General features: G+C 38.9%; 1 protein-coding gene across 4 annotated transcripts in view; it reads right to left on the bottom strand.

Moving 5' to 3' along the window:
- OGFOD3 (2-oxoglutarate and iron dependent oxygenase domain containing 3) overlaps positions 1–17,307 on the bottom strand; it is a 128,184-nt gene that overhangs the window by 50,262 nt on the left and 60,615 nt on the right. For all 4 annotated transcript variants that reach the window (XM_001374404.4, XM_007483430.3, XM_056817494.1 and 1 more), the window contains exon 4: positions 16,145–16,187. In XM_001374404.4, the coding sequence (XP_001374441.1) occupies positions 16,145–16,187 (43 nt within the window). The remainder of the gene's footprint in view (positions 1–16,144; positions 16,188–17,307) is intronic.

Here is a 17,307-nt window from a genome sequence, read left to right as displayed (position 1 = left end):
TGGCCTCAGACTATTCATTTTTTTAGTGTTCAGACCCTAACAAGTCCAGAGCTGGCACAAAAAGGGGCAAAAGCAATCCTTGTTCTCAAAGAGCTTACAATCTAGTATGGGAGACAACATGTAAACAAATAATTAAAAATCAAACTATGACAGGACAAATAGGAAAAAATTAACAAAGGGAAATCAATAGAATTAACAAGGGCTGAGAAAGGCTTCTTGTAAGGAAGGGATTTTTAGTTGGGACTTAAAGGAAAGCAGAGAAATCAGTAGGCAGAATTGAGAAGGGAGATTATTCCAGAAATGAAGATTAGATAGAAAAAATACTCAAAGCCAAGAGTATCTTCACAGAACAACCAAAAGGATATCAGTGTCACTTAATCAAAGAATACAAACCAGGGAGTTTGTTTAAAAAGACTAGTAAAGGAGGAGAGGGCCTAGTTTTGATCCTGGAGCCACTGGATGCCTAATAGTTTACTGGATAGGAGTTAACTGTCAGCCCTTTTCAGAGCTGCTCATCCACCTTTGGTATCCACCTTTCATCCAAATCTCACCCTTGGCTCCATGAAACACTAGTATGAATAGCAGTGACACCCCGGTATATAAACATCTCAGTAGGCAAGCTAAACAAATTGAGGGTAACTGAGAGGACCCTAATGGTGATTTAAGAAGATACCTACATAAGGCATGTAAAGAATCTTGATGGTGAAGGAGGTCAAAATGACCTCCCTCTGGGGGGTCAGGGGTAAACTCTTGCCCAAGTCAGCATAACCATTCCAGCAGCTAAGCAGACACTCCCTGTATTGTGAACCCATCAGGTAGCTGCAACTGCCAAACTGAAATACCCTGTTATTCACATTTCATTCAAGCCTCCTATGCTATATAAGGTGTGCTCCTAGCCGAGCCGGACGCGGTTCTTTCCTTGGAACAGGGCTAGCACGCTATATATAAATGGTGGTCCTTTGCTTACTTGCATTGTCTCCGTGACTCCATTCTTGGGGGATTTTCTCGGACCCTACATTTGGTGCATTGGCCGGGAATCCTCCATGAGTGGACCACCAGAACACAGACAACAGGTCAGTGTAACTGTTGGCGGTATTGATGTGTGATTGTTGTGTGATTGTGACTGATGGGAAACTGATCATGGGATTAGGACATAAGACTAAGTGGCCCAGCTAGTTCCACCGGCTTCAGGGTTTATACGAAGAGGGCCTATTGTCAAGTTCAGTTCCGCTAAGTGATCCAGTTTCACCTGTGTGTGAATGTGCACCAGCTCAGTACGCAGTTTCTGTGTCCTATGAGGGGCCAGGCCGGAAAGGCTGGGAAGAGACTTGGTGATGAGAGTATACGTTTGCATTTGTGTTGCCACCAGGAATTTTTGTCTGTGGCGCCAAGAAATTTTGCTCAGAATACGGAGGGGCCAGGAATTCTTGTTTGTTGTGCCAGGAATCTTTTGCCCAAAATACAGGGGGTGAGAGTCCCTCTGCCTAGTTTGGAACTGAGGCACTAAGGTTGGACCTCGGTAACAGGGGTGAGAGTCCCCTGGGGCTTAGAGTCCAGTTTTAACAGGGGTTAGAGTCCCCTGGGCCTTGGAGCCCACCTGTGAGGTAGGGGTTAGAGTCCCCAATACAGGGGTTAGAGGCCCTTGCCCAGGTTAGAGTTCCCAGTTCCAGGTGGGTTAGAGGCCCCCCAGTTGGACCTTGGGGTGGTTAGAGACCCCCATTGAAAGTAGGAAACCCAGTGGACACACTGGAGGAACGGGGTGTGGCCTTGGGGGAAACCCAGTCACACCAGTTTGTTTTGGGGACCACTCACCCCTAGCCCCTTGGGGTGAGTAGAAGAGCACATCCAGCCCAACGTTCATATTTGTTGTGTCTGTCTTGACTGTCCAGTCCTTCACGTATTACCCTGTCTGCTTTTGTGTTGGTAAAAATTGTCTCTAAATAGCTTGGGGAAAAAAATCTAATTACTTTTTAATGTTGAATGACCATGTTACACCTTCAATAAGCAAGAGGCATGGCCTATCCATGGCACCCTAAAATTGTAATGCCATCCTCTACTCAGGTAGAGCTGTGCTGGACTTCTCCCTTTTTCAGTCTGGGAAGCCTCAGGTGTGGAGTGGCTACCAAGCCTGAAGTCTGAGCCAGATAGGGACTAGCGAACCCAATTAAGACAAAGGGAAACGTTTCCTCACAGGCCCCTCCTGTTGGGAAGAGATCAAATCTAAGTAGCCGGAGCAAGAATTCAATTGGGTTTTTTGTTTGTTTGTTTTCTCTCATGTTAAATAGCTGAGCACCATCAGGGAAAAAATGAGGAAATTGGCTAAATAAATACCCTAAATTCTAACACCAGGTGGCAATTGGAAATATCTTACAAGAAAGAAGGCATAATATGGATAGAAGCCCCTTACTCCTTGCTTGGATTATAAGGCAAGGAAGGGCCTGCAGAGAAATCCAGGCAGAGATGATGAGAAAAACAGGCAACCTGGAAGCTATCAGTTCACTGATCAAATCTGTCTTCCTCCTCTGCTCCAGGGAGCAAGAGGGTTGATTCTGAACAAAAAGACAACTGGTGAGACACCCCTATTTTGGGGATGTTTCTGTTTATCACAGTCTCGTCTCTTACTCCACAGTTAGAGGCACTTTTCACTTAAGATTAATTCTAAAGGTTGATGCATGAAACGTGGGAGGATTGCTAATGATTTTGATATGGTACAAATGTAATTTCATGTATTGTGGTAACTTTTTGTCAGTTAAATATGAAATGTTAGACAGATTTTCTTGAGCACAACAAAACTCATGGTTAGGTTTGTTTTGTTAGATCTTGCAATGCATAATGGTTTCAGTGAATTTGAGAATTGTCTAAATGTGATTGATAACCAGCCTGACACAGAGAGGGAATGTTTTATTCTATAAGGACAGAAATTTTACTGGCTACTTTATAGATGTAAAAGTTAGCCAGAAAAAGTTATGTTGTTGAGAAGAACTTATTCTAGAAATTAAACTTAGGATTTTTAAAAATCATATGGTACTTTAATGCTTGTCAGAACTAGCAATAAGAAATCATATGGCACACAAAGTTTTTTAAAATGGTTAATCTGTGCATGGGATTTAATAATACAAGTACTAAGAATTTGGTTGTTTACAAAAGAGGGAATTTTTAAATGGTGTTGTCTTTGACTAAGGTTATATGAATTGTTTAAAAATGTGCACAATATATAGGAAGGAATTTGTGATCTAGAGATGAACATGTATTCAGATACAAATTATGTGTGGATTTGTACTATAGAGAGAATTAAGTTTTCCACCTAAAAAGGTTAAGCTCATATGATATGCAAACTGTATGTCCTTAACAAGACAAATTTGACCAGCCCTGAAATCAAGAAGGGCTTGTCATGAGGATTAAATCCAATTCAGTACAGTACTTTTCCTCTACTTACAAAAATGGTAAAGAGGAGGAGCCAGAAGAAATAAGGGTAATGGATAGTTACTAGTTGATACTATGAATTCTAGTGTGAAATAGATACAACAAATTATAAATTGGAATAATGCTGATGGAATTTAATCGGATATGTGGCAATGTTTTGAGCTAAAAGAAAATTAAACTGGAGGTTCTATTCTATTTTAGACAGAGGTATGAGTGGAGTACAGGTAAATGCTTTGCACTTCAGTTTGGTTACACACTGAAAGATTGTGAAAAGAATTAATCAAAGTTTATTTGGAAGTCGTGGAATTCAAACTATACTCCACTGAGAGTAAATTATTATGAAGGGGGTTTGATACATTCAAAATTTTAAATTGTGGTAAGGAAGCTCACTGGTTAAAGAAGGATGGGACAAGGTTAAAATGTAAATCAAGCCAAGCAGCCTTAGGATAAATTGCTCACAAGCTATTAACCCCTTCCTTGCACACAGGAAGGAGAAAGAAGTGCTTATAATTGTTCCACACTGATACTTAGGGACTGAAAAAGGGACCTCACAGAGTTGACAACCACTCTGTGACAGAACTTAAAGATGAGTATATTTTAATTGCATATTTCAGAGGTTTTAAGATGCTCAAGCAAGCAAATTTTGCCAGCCCTGTCTGACCAAGAGGCTTGTTTGAAAGCTGTGCAATCTTACTGCAAGCATTCCATGTCCAGAATGTTAAAATGAGTTGAGTGATATGTAATTGATAAGTTACCTCACATGAACTTTGGGAGTATGTTGGTTGATACTTTGATTACATTTTTGATCTGTGTAAAGATATATATTGCAGAACAGTAGCCAAGGAGAGGGTAGGATGTTAAAAATGGCATATTTGTGAAAAATGCTTGCTCAGAATTTTATGATTGTTATATGACTTGCTGCTAAAATTATCAGTAATTTATAATTGATGAGCACTATGCTAAAGATGCAGTGGTTCAATGATGTAATCCTTTGAATCAGAATTCTTTTGGGTTACCGATTAGCAATTAAAGTGATGCCAACGGAAGGAAGAATGGAAATCTTGCTCTGCTTTTTAAGCAGAGGGTTTTGAAGGAAGAGAGAGAGAGAGAGAGAGAGAGAGAGAGAGAGAGAGAGAGAGAGAGAGAGAGAGAGAGAGAGAGAGAGAGAGAAGGAGACACACAGGGAGGTGAAAGAGAACAGATAGATGTTCTACTCTTATAATTGGATCCCTGACCGAGGGATAATTTCTAAAATTAATGTATGTGTTGTGGGAAAATCACATATGATTCTATAATTTCTCTGGACAGTTACCCTGAAGTGATTCCTGACTGATCTTGTCTTAGTCTTTCAGATGGCCTAGGTCCAAGAGATGATACAGCTCTGTTTTATATTACTATGGAGCTACTCAATTCAGCATTCATGTTCTTTATTTCAGGTTTTTGTGACTAAAGTATATGTAAATTATTGCCAAAATACATAAGAATAATTGAGTGATCAGTCTTGTAGGGATATAAAAGGCTTGTTTGTGGGTATGGAAATTTGTTTCTGGACTGCTGATAAACAGAATTTCTCTCAGCTGAAATGGGTGAGACTTGTCTTTTAAGGTAAAAGAAGGCTTCTGGGATCTAATGGTGACAAAGTACACAAAGGTCAGAGAATGTCCTGGGATGGTTACAGAGGCATATTCTGGGCTCACCTGGGAATGGACCTTTTCTGACCATCTAGGCTGATAGTCCTTGAGTGATACAATGATGACATGTGCCAGTGATAGCTTTGGCCTGTACGTGAAGCCCTCACTATGTGTCCTTGGGACATGAGGAAATATTTTCCCTGTAGGCCTTTTCCTTTGTGACAAATTCCCATAATCAGCACATAATGCAAATTGTAAAATTAACGTTTCCCTTTCTGCAAATAACCTATTAGGTTAATAATTGAAAATTCTTAAATTGTTAGGGAACATACTTTGAGAAGTAGGTGAAGTTTTTTAATAGATGGCTTGTACTTGTAGCCTTAATTTACCACAGTTGAAGTTTGGATTTTGAGCTTGAATATATACCTCAAAGCTTTCTTGTATTTCCCCCAGAATCTGGGGTAAAGAAATTCATCTGTAAAATGTTGTTACTCAAGTGTTTATAGATTCTTTAACAGAAACGTCACATACCAACTCTGCAAACAACTGAGAAATCTGATTTCCTAAAGGGATCTATTCCTGTCAGAAGATTATTTCTAAAGAAGTTTGTTGGCTAAGATACCCAAATGCAAATGTGTGATATCAATTACTATTGTACTAATTTTCTCTGTTTCTATCTGGTGTTCTAGTTTTTGCCCCAGTTCTGGTTTTTACACTTCTTTGTTAGGGGCTGACTCTCCCCCCTTGTGACCTGTTTTCCAATGAGGAAAGCAGTCGTGGGACATCCTTCAGATCTCCAAGCAGATCCCCACCTACCTAGGACCCAGGCATTCACTGAGGACATGCCCATAAAAACCCTGAGTCTGCAGCCTTTCCATCCCTGTTCAAGTTTTGGCTACTCCCCTGTGGGATATGTATTTGTATGCATTTGTAACCTTGTCACTTCTCTAGTTGCTTCTAGGGTAGAAGCACTCATGGGAGTCACCCAGATGCCACTGTAACTGCAGCAACTATTCCAGCCTGAAACCTTGGACATTTCCTATAGTCAATACCTCTCTCCTAACAATAGCCAGGGACAGTTCTACAACTATTCTCAGCTCTGAAGAAGCTTCAGAATACAGAGATCATCACCCCTTTTCCCTTAAACATTTGGAGAGGGGGGAGATGTCATGGGCATTGTACCTCCATAAACTCAGGCAGACTATATTGTCAGGGAAATTCCTTTGCTCCCTTACATCCTTGTGATGCTGATCATATGAGGCTAGTTAATTGCTGAGTAGCCTTTGTCAAGGATCACATTAATTCAGTCTAGGTCATGGTCCTCAGGCAGCATTACCAACCCCTTGCAACATCCCCTTATGATGAAGCCATCTCCATGAGGACAATTCCTCATGTTTCATAAAAAGAAGTGGAGAATGAAGGAGGTCAAAATGACCTCCCTCTGGGGGTCAGGGATAAACTCTTGCCCAAGTCAGCATAACCATTCCAGCAGCTAAGCAGACACTCCCTGTATTGTAACCCCTCAGCTAGCTGCAACTGCCAAACTGAAATACCCTGTTATTCACATTTCATTCGAGCCTCCTATGCTATATAAGGTGTGCCCCTAGCCGAGCCAGGCACGGTTCCTTCCTTGGAACAGGGCTAGCATGCTAGAAATAAATGGTGGTCCTTTTCTTACTTGCATTGTCTCCATGTCTCCATTCTTGGGGGATTTCTCGGACCCTACAATGGAATGGGCAGGTGCAAACAATTTATTTCGATAGCCAATGTGGGATTTGAAAGAAAAAGACTGTATGCTGGAACTAAATTCCCCAGCATGCCTTGCACCTCTCAGGGTTTCCTCCTCCCCCTACTTCCTGGTATAAGATTGGCCTATGAATGGGCCAGTCCCATGCTAGGGAGGGTCCCCTCCCCCAGGAGGGACCTTTGAATTGGACTGGGAGCTGGTTCAGGGGAATGGAGCAGGGGAAAAGAGAGGAGCTTTGCTGCAACAAGACATTTTTCTTTCATTTAATGAAGACCCTTTTAACTGATCTTTTTCCTTCTGTCTTCTTTATTTTTATTGTCACAGCATGAAAGTTGTGGAAGCAGGCACTGTACTGCTTACAGCTTGGTCAGGCAGCATCCCAAGCCATTGGCAGTCACCCTGACTTTTGTCTTAAGTTGAAAAAAAATTTTGTTTTGCCTGGACTTCGATGACTCTGGAAGAGAGAATGTGACTAATAACTTTGTGCAATTCTGCTCCACTTAAACTTTGTCACATCTTTGAAAAAGAACAAACAATATGATCAGATCTATACTTCAGGAAAATTTGGCTCTTCAGCCAAATAGGTTAGTGGATTAGAATGAAAAAAGGCTTGAGGAAGGTACACCCACTACAAGGAATTAGTCCAGGCATGAGATGATAAGAGCCTACACCGAAGGGATGACTGTGTCAGAGAAAGGGATTTTTTTTGAGAGATATTACAGAGATTAAATTGATAGGCCTTGGCAACTGGCAACTTGGAAAAATATGGAGCCTGAGAGAGAGTGATGAGTCAAGCATGACTTACAGGTTGCAATGAGGGGCTAAGAGGATACTGTTGTCTTCCATAATAATAGGGAAAATGGGAGAAGGGGACTTAGGGGGAAAGATTATGAGTTCTCTTTAAGACATGTTTAGTTCAAGATGTATGTATACTAAACATCCTGTCTAATAGGCAGGTGGAGATGCAAGATTGGAGATCAGCAGAGGTTGGAGAAGATTAGGTAGATTTGAGAATCATCAAGTGTGTAATTTGAATATGTTACCCTAAAAGCTACAATCCCCAGCAAAACTATGATTCCCAGCACCCTACTCACTTCCTGTCATTACGTGCTAATGTAGACAGGATATAAATTAGGTGAAATTCCATCTCTTGCTTTCCTTCCCATTGTGGTTTTGGTGGGTTGGGGATTTTTGAGCAGGTAGAAAATCTTAATCACATGGTTCTATTTTGTCAGAAAATAAACTTTACAAAAATAATACTTGAAATATTGAACATTAATTTTTAAATCTTACATAAGAAAGTAACTAAATCCATGGGAGCTGATGGTACCACCAAGGAGTACACGAAAAGAAGAGGGCCCAGACAGAACCCTGAGGATCCTTTATGATTAAAGGACACAATATGGATAATGTGAATTTCAAAACTACTCAACCCTATTCAGACCATTCTTTAGAAGATAGGATTTAGCTATTTCCAGATCAATAACAATAGAGATACTTGGAATAACAGAATCAGGTCTTGGAAACTACAATCTCCACCCTACTCAGGGTAACAAGATTAGGAAGGGCTGCAGCAAAACTCAAGATTTAATTATTTGAGAATATAGCCTTCAACAGACATGTGCAAAAAGGACAGACCTCTGAGCGATCCTAGGTCAAGCTAGAGCCACCATTGGCACATGTGAGACAGAGGAAGTGAGGTAGAGGACAGCTCAGGAGTTCTCGTGACTTCCTGTGAGGAGGGAGAGAGGTGCTTGGAGCCTGGTGCTTGGAGATGGAGGAGCCCACAGACTGTTTTCTCCATTTTGGTCACATAAGTGATAGGGACTGATCTCTTTCTTTGCCTTGGCTATCCAGGACCTTGGGCCCGCTTTGGCTCAGCCTAAGCAGAGTGGGTATTTAACCCCTATTTCCTTCTCTCCCCTTTCCCTCTCTCTTTCTCTCCCTCTAATACTTTCTTCCTCCTGTTTGTAATTAAAACACCATAAAAATTGGCAGCTGACTTGAGTGTTTCATTTAGGAATTACATAGCTGAATTCCTTGGTGACCATAAATAAATCTATATCAGTCTTTTAAGGTCATTTCCTTATCACAATAAGGAACAAAAGAGAAAAAGAATGGTCAGAAAGGTAGGAGAGATGATGTCCTGAAAACCTAGAGAAAGGAGTGTCAAGGAGAAGAGAGTGATCAATGTAAAAGGCTGCAGAGAGGTCAAGGGAAATGTAAATTAAGGTCATTGGATTTGGCAACTAAGAAATTATTAATAACTTTGGAGAGAGTAGTTTCTGTTCAATGATGAGGTTAGGAATCAGACTCTAAGAGGTTAAGAAGAGAATGTGAGGTAAGAAAGTTGTAGGCATTTATTATAAATTATCTGTTCAAGAAATTTAGCTATAAAGGAGAGAAGATGGTATTTGATGGTAGTTAGCAGTAATGGCAGGATCAAGGGACAATTTTTTTGATGATGATCGAGACACTATCAAACTTGTAGGTGATTGTGAAGCCAGTAGTAGACAGAAATAAGTCATAGAATAGAGATGATAGAGGTGGTTATTTATTGGAAGAAATGGCATGGAATAGGATTTTTTGAACAGGTAAGTAAGGTCACTTCATCATCTTATACAAGGATGAAAAAAGAGGTAGTGACAGAAGAGTGATAGGAGACAAGCAAGAGAGGTGAAGAGGGCTATAAACAAGAGTGGGTTTTAAAATATATCCTGACTGAGGACTGCATTTCCCAGCATGCCCCAGTGGTCCCTCCCCCTATTTCCTGAAATGAGATTGGTCTTGAATGAACCAATCCTGTGCTAGGGAGAGACCATACCCCCACCCCTGCTTCTGGGAGCAGGATTGGTCTATATAAGGACCAATCCCAGACCAAGAGCTCTCTCGCTCTCATGAATGAGGGTGGGATTAGTAGTATGGGATTAGTAGTACTCAATTCAAAGTGAAAGTTAGTTAATTTCAGCCAGGGGAAACTCCAGTTGCTTTTGCTTTTAATAAAGCTTTAGAAAGATTAGAGTGAGAAAAGAGTTTTCTTTTAGTTTTTCTCACAAGTAAACATCCAAAACATTCCCCAAAAAATGGAAACAGGACACAAGCTCTTGAGGAATTCAGATTTGTGATTATGAGAAAGATAAAAGAAACTTGGAAAGAAAAAGTGGGACATAGTTAAAAAAGAAAATAACAGTTTAAAAGACAGAATCTCCCACTCAGAAAAAGAAACTCAGAAATGAAATTAAATGATAAGCAAATTGAATACCAGAATTGATCTGATGGAAACCATGAAGAGCACAATTGACTAAACCAAAAAGGAAAATCAAAAGATCTTAGCTGAAAACCAGTCTTGAAAAACTAGAATTGGGCAAGTAGAAGTCAATGATCTCACAAGACAGCAAGAATTAATAAAGAAAAATCAAATGAATGACAATACAAGGAAACATGAAATATCTCATTAAGAAGATGGTTGACGTTGAAAACATGTCCAGGAGAGACAATGTGAGAATCAAAGGCCTACCTGAAAATCTGGAAATAAACAGAAACCTTGACATCATACTACAAGGAATTATTCAAGAAAAATGCCCTGATGTTCTTCAACAAGATGGCAAAATAGACATTGAAAGAGTCCAAAGATCACCCTCTTCATTAAATCCTCAAAAGACAACCCCCAGGAATGTTATTGCCAATTCAAGAGCTTCCAAGCTAAGGAGAAAATTTTGCAAGTAGCTAGAAAGAGACAAGTCAGATGTCAAGGAACACCAATCAGGATTACACAGGATCTAGAAGCCTCCACACTAAAGGACCACAAGGCTTGGAATACAATATTCATAAAGCCAAGAAAAATGGGTCTACAACCAAGGATCACCTACCCATCAAAATTAACTAAATACTTCCAGGGAAAACTATGTACATTTAACAAAATAGAAGATTTCCATGTATTTGTAAAGAAAAGACCAGAACTAAAAGGAAAATTTGATATCCAAATACAAAAATCAAGAGAAACATGAAAAGGTAAATAAGAAAGGGGGGGAATTTTTTTCTTTTTTTTTTTAAGGGCTTCAGTAAGAACAAATTGTTAATTGTAACATTCAAAAATTGTATTCACTATTGTAGCAGTTAGAAGAATTATTCACAGGTAGAGGTTAAGGTACTAAATGGTTTAAGATGATATGCAATAAAAGAAAAGGGAGGAATAGAAGATGGCACCAAGAGAAACTTGAAGGAGTAAGAAAAATAGGATCATCTATACCACATAAAACAGTGCATGGGAAGGGGAGTGGAAGAATACTATTATAAGAAGGAAAAGAAGAGGTAATATTTAAATCTTACTCTCAGTGGAATTGATGCTGAGAGGGAAGAGCATCTAGATCCATTAGGGTATCAAAATCTATCTTACCTTACAGGAAAGCTGAGAGGAAAAAACCAAGGAGGAGAGTGGGATGAGGAGTACAAAAATGGAGGGAAGGGGGGGGGGTAATTTAATAGACCCTAAAGAAAAATAAGAGGAGAATAATAAGGAAGGAGGTGGAAAGAAAAGGAAAACAAGGGTGGGGAATAGGGGGACTGATTAAAAGTAAAACACTGGTGTACAAGGAAATAGTGAAAGAAGAAAGGGCAGGACTAGGAGAGGAAATCAAAATGATGGAGAATACACAGGTGGTAATCATAATTCTGAATATGAATGGGATGAACTCACCCATAAAATGGAAGCAAATAGCAGAGCAGATTAGAAACCCAAATCCTACTATATTTTGTTTGGAAAAAAACACACATGAGACACCCACGGGTAAAGGTAAAAGGCTGGAGCAAAATCTATTGGGTATCAATTGAGAAAAAGAAGGCAGGAATCTCAGTCATGATATCTGACAAAGCCAAAGTAAAAATAAATTTGATTAAAAGAGATAGGAGTCTTTATAACAAAAACCTCTGACAAAGGTCTAATTATTCAAATATATAAGGAGCTAAATCAATTGTACAAAAAAATCAAATGATTCCTCAATTGATAAATGGTGTGGAAAAGAAACTAAAACAAGTTCTGGACTTTCTGCCACTGTGTTGGAACAAGCAACAGTGGGAATATTAGAGAGAGAAGAAATTGAAAAAACTGACAGTTGGTGGGGGAAGGGGCAACTGGGAGTGGCAGTTGGTCTTGTAACTAGCACTTCCTTCCTGGAGTTGGAAGTGGGAGGGGCTTAGCTTCCCAGTCTCCGGATAGAGGTGCCTCTATTTTCTCCAGCCCAAAGAGATCTGAACCAAGGCCCAACCAGATCTGAAAGTCAGAACTTTCTTGTTGCTTGCTATTTAGTGCTAAGATATTGAGATTAAGAAAACTAGCACAGATATAGCATAGACAGGAATAAGAGAAACCCTCCACCAGCCTGTGAGGCCTGGCCTCAGCTCCAGAGCTGAGAAATACTCCAATCTTATTTAGGGACATCCCTCTTCCCTTTTCCCTGATACCTCTCCAATCTGAACTGGTTATTAAAATGTATCTTATTTGAATATCACTGTCAGATAAGTGGACCATCTTTTCTGGGGCATAGAGGGAGCTGAACCTCAGTTCAGTCACCCAACTAGAAATGGTCCTTATCAGACCCCTGCTGGGTGACCAAAGTCTGGGGAAAGGCTTGTGCCTCAGGAGGGTCCATGTTTACCTGCTCTGGGGCATCTTCACCATCAATCCATAGAGAAGACATCCCTGCAGGCTATCATAAGTGGCTCATTTCTTGGACACCCCATTTTGTTCAAAGATAGCCTCTCGGCAGGGGGCATCTCTCTCCTTTGCCTCGCTGACAGCTATATTCCCTCTCTCCCTTCAACTCCATTCCATACTACAAAACCTTCCATATCCTCTGTTCTTCATATCCACCTCATTCTTTCCCTATAAATATTACAGCGGGCAAAGGACAGGAATAGGCAATTTTCAGATAAAGAAATCAAAACTATCAATAAGCACATGAAAGTGTTCTAAATCTCTTATTAGAGAAATGCACATCAAAACAATTCTGAGGTATCACCTTAAACCTAGCAGATTGGCTAACATGACAGCAAAGGAAAGTAATAAATATTGGAGGGGATGTGGCAAAATTGGGACATTAATGCACTGCTGGTGGGATTGTGAATTGATCCAACCATTCTGGATGGCAATTTGGAACTATGCCCAAGGGGTGCTAAAACACTGCCTGTCCTTTGATCCAGCCATAGCACTGCTGGGTTTGTACCCCAAAGAGATAATAAGGAAAAAGACCTTTACAAGAATATTCATAGCTGCACTCTTTGTGGTGGCAAAAATATTGGAAAAAGAGGGGCTGTTCTTCAATTGGGGAATGGCTGAACAAATTTTGGTAAATGTTGGTGTTAGAATACTATCGTGCTAAAAGAAATAATGAACTGGAGGAATTCCATGTGAACTGGAATGACCTCCAGGAATTGATGCAGAGTAAGAGGAGCAGAATCAGGAGAACATTATACACAGATGGATACACTGTGGCACAATCGAATGTAATGGACTACTAGTAGTAATGCGATGATCCAGGACAATTCTGAGGGACTTATGAGAAACAACACTATGCACATCCAGAGAAAGAATTGTGGGAGTAGAAATACCGAAGAAACACAAATGCTTGAGCACATGTGTTAATGGGGATGTGATCAGGGATGTAGATTCTAAATGATCACCCTATGGAAATATTAATAATGTGGATATAGGTCTTGATCAATGACAATGTAAAACCCAGTAGAATTGTGTGTTGGCTAAAGGAGGGGGGGAAGGATGGGAGAGAAAGAATATAAATCATGTAACCATGGAAAAATATTTTAAATTAATTAATTAAATGAAATTTAAGACTAAAAAAATAAATAATGAAATAAAATAAAATGAAAAACCTTTACATTTGTCTTAGAATCAATACTAAGTATCAGTACCAAGGCAGAAGAGCTGGATCACATAACTATGAAGTATCTGAGGTCAGATTTGAATCCAGGGCCTCCTGGTTCTAGATCTGGCCCTCTATCCATTGAGCCACCAAGTTGCCCTTTGCTTTTAGTCTTCTAGCAACTAGATTTAGGTTTGGTTTTTTTTTTTCAAAGTGTTCCATTGTTATTCTCTCAATATTGATGGCAATAGAGATGATGAGTGGGAAAAAACCAAAAGAGCAAATATTCCAAAAGTGCTTGATTTTAGTAAATCTTTTCATATAGGTAGTTTCCACTTTTCAGTGCTCTGTTTATTTGATTCTGTACTGTAGTGGAAACAAAATACTAGACTCAAGGTCAGGAGACTTTCGTTTTGGTCCAGGCTCTATCACTTAATAGCTAGCTGAACGATGTCATATCCAAATGCTTGCTTACTAACTTATTTGTTCTGAATATAATTTTTCTCATCTACAAAATAAGAATAAGACATACTGTCTATAAAAGGGTTTTCTGTAGAGGATACTTATTAAGGGTTTTGATCAGCACTTAAAAGGGAAATGTTATAGAGAAATGTAAAAGGGAAATATTATCTCCTTATCTCACAATTTCGAGAGACAGCCAATCAGATGAAGTAAATGATTCACATTCAGGATAAAGCATACATGCAGTCATGATTTCTTCTTAAAATCCACTTCAAAATGAAATAGTCAGAAAAAAATTGTCTCATTATAAGTGAGGAACTCCTCACTTATATTTGAAAATGGTATAACGCATGTGTTTGAAATTATAGAAGGTTCATCAATTTACAGATAAGAGAAACTTATGAATATTCTAGCCCAAATCTCTTATTTTAAAGATGAAAAAACTGATATTCAGAAGAGTTAAGCAAAATTAGTATAAAGTCCCTCAGAGGTGGTAAATAGCAAAGTCAGGACCTGAATTCCTATTCTCTCACTCTAAATCCTGTGCTCTTTCCACTATTACACTGCTTTGTTGATGTGTCTTCAACAGCTCAAAATTATGACAATACTGTGAAGTATAAAAATAGACTCAAATCCAGGACTTCAACCCCCCAGAAATCCTTGCTCCACTTCCCCAGAATGCCCTCTAATCTCACTGAATTCTCACCTGGGCTGAGAGCGAGATGGGGTATTTAAACCTGGTTGTGAATAGGCTCGGCCTCTTTTAGACTTCCATTTTGGAGCAGACGTGTCTCTTTCATGATGTGAGGTTATCTTGTCTAGGCCTCTCTGGCCTAGACATGTGCTTTCTTATTCTGTATTTTCTTTAATCCTTAACCTTTAATAAACCTCATAAAAATATAATACTCCTTACAGAGAGAAACTAATTTCTATCTTGCCTCAGTCTCCCCTAAATTTTAATCTTTACAGAAGAAGTCTTGATTCAGGAGGCTCTTTAAAATTAAGCTGCATTTGACATTATATCAATTGCTTAAATTATCCCTGTTCCCTACTACATGCTTTGAAATAGATGGCAATACCTTTCAGAATGATACAAAATATCTACTAAAGAGAGCTATCTAACCTCTAAATGTGCTGTTTTGGCTTAAGAAAAATCACTTTCGTCATTACTACTGTTAAATTTTACATGAAACTTTATAAATATATAGCCTATTTTCTGAACTTATTTTTCTATTATTGTTTAATCATTTTTCAGTTGTGTCCAATTCTATGGACCCCTTTTGGGATTTTCTTGGCAAAGTTACTGGAGTGTTTTGCCATTTCCTTTTCTAGCTCTTTGTACAGATGGGGAAACTGAGGCAAACAGATTTAAGTAACTTGCCCAGGATCACATAGCTAGTAAATGTCTGAGGCTAGATTTGAACCCAAAAGATGAGTCTTCTTGACTCCAATACTATATTCACTGTGCCTCGTAGCTGACCCTTATAGCATTCTACTACTTACTTAGAATTTATTTGAAGAATAAGTGGTAAAGTCTCAATTTTTAAAAAATCTTTCTAGGCAGGCTTCCTTTAAAAGAAGCAATGAAAGGTGAACAATACCAATACACATATAAGTTAATAGTGACTAGGTAATAATAATGAGTATTTGGCAAATAAGTATTTCTATATTTCAAACCACATAGGAAGATGATCAAGAAAGAAAAAAATACCCTTCTTCCTGGTAACTTCTCATATCCTTCCAATAAAGTTTGTTTGTTTGTTTTTAAACCCTTACCTTCTGTCTTAGAATCAGTACTGTGTATTGGTTCTAAGGCAGAAGAGTGGTAAGGGCTAGGCAATGGGGATCAATACAGATGGGAAGTGTCTGAGACCAGATTTGAACCAAGGACCTCCCATCTCAGGGCCTGGCTCTCAATCCACTGAGCCACACAGCTGCCTCCCCCAAATAAAGTTTTTTAAATTCTTTTCTAATAAAAAGCAAAACAATAATAGTAAACAACTTACCCCTCCTTCAGATCCTCCTAGGGACAATCCCTTCTCAGCTACACTGTGGAGAAAACATTTTATATGAGAATATTTTTTTTTAATTTTCACTCTACTATTTATAATATATTTCCCTAAACAAAATATAACTCAGAATGAACAACCTGAAGGTAACAGATTTTATTTTATAGTAACATAGACTATATTGGTATAAATCTTTAATTCGAGATGCAATATATATTAAATTAGGAGAAATGAATTGGGTTTGAGACCCAATGTGTGACTTTGAAAAAATAACTCTCTGCAAGCCTCAGCTAATAAAATGGGAACAATATTATTGACCTGACTACCCCATCTTATTCTTATTAATAAAAATCAAATGGGGGAAGTTAAGTGGCTCAGTACATTGAGAGCCAGACCTAGAGATGGAAGGTCCTGGGTTCAAATGCACAGTATTGATTCTAAGATGGAAGGTAAGGGTTTAAAAAAAGAGAGAGAATCAAATGAGATAATGGATATGAAAGCACTTTGAAAACTGACAAATGCTATACAAATGCTCTATCTTTCCACTTACCTCCAAATCTGTACTTCAGTGTTAATCTTGGTTCAGCCAGAGTTTATCCTAATATAATACAAGCTTTATCATATCTTGGGGTGGAAAGACCCTACATGGACCTGAAAACAAATGCTGGATCTAAATTGGGAGAGACTCTTCCTGAGTTCAAATTGGGCCTTAGACACTTCCTAGCTATGTGTCCCAGGGAAACCCACTTAACCCAATTTGCCTCAGTTTCCTTATCTATAAAATGAGCTAAAGAAGTTAAAGGCAAACCATCCCAGTATCATTGCCAAGAAAAGCCCAAATGGGGTCATGAAGATTTGAACCCTACTGAACCAATTAAACATTGTTAATGAATATAAATATAGACAAAGTAGTTAAACACTTTAGGAAGGAGAGTATCAGCTACTGAAGGGATAGAGAAAGACCATCTTCATCCAAAAAGATGGTTTCTAAGCTAGATTTTAATGGAAGAGTGACTTATGAAGTGGAGATGAACATACCACTCAGGAAATGTATTAGGGGATTATTTTAAGTGGGAGATAATAATTTCACAAATCTCCAACATGGCATTCCATCTTCATTAAGCTTGTTCTTTTTAATAGCTAGAATTGGACTCTTGGAT

The sequence above is a fragment of the Monodelphis domestica genome, chromosome 2 (assembly GCF_027887165.1).
Source record: "Monodelphis domestica isolate mMonDom1 chromosome 2, mMonDom1.pri, whole genome shotgun sequence".
Classification (NCBI taxonomy): Eukaryota; Metazoa; Chordata; class Mammalia; order Didelphimorphia; family Didelphidae; genus Monodelphis; species Monodelphis domestica.
This window is presented reverse-complemented; position numbering and strand designations above follow the sequence as displayed.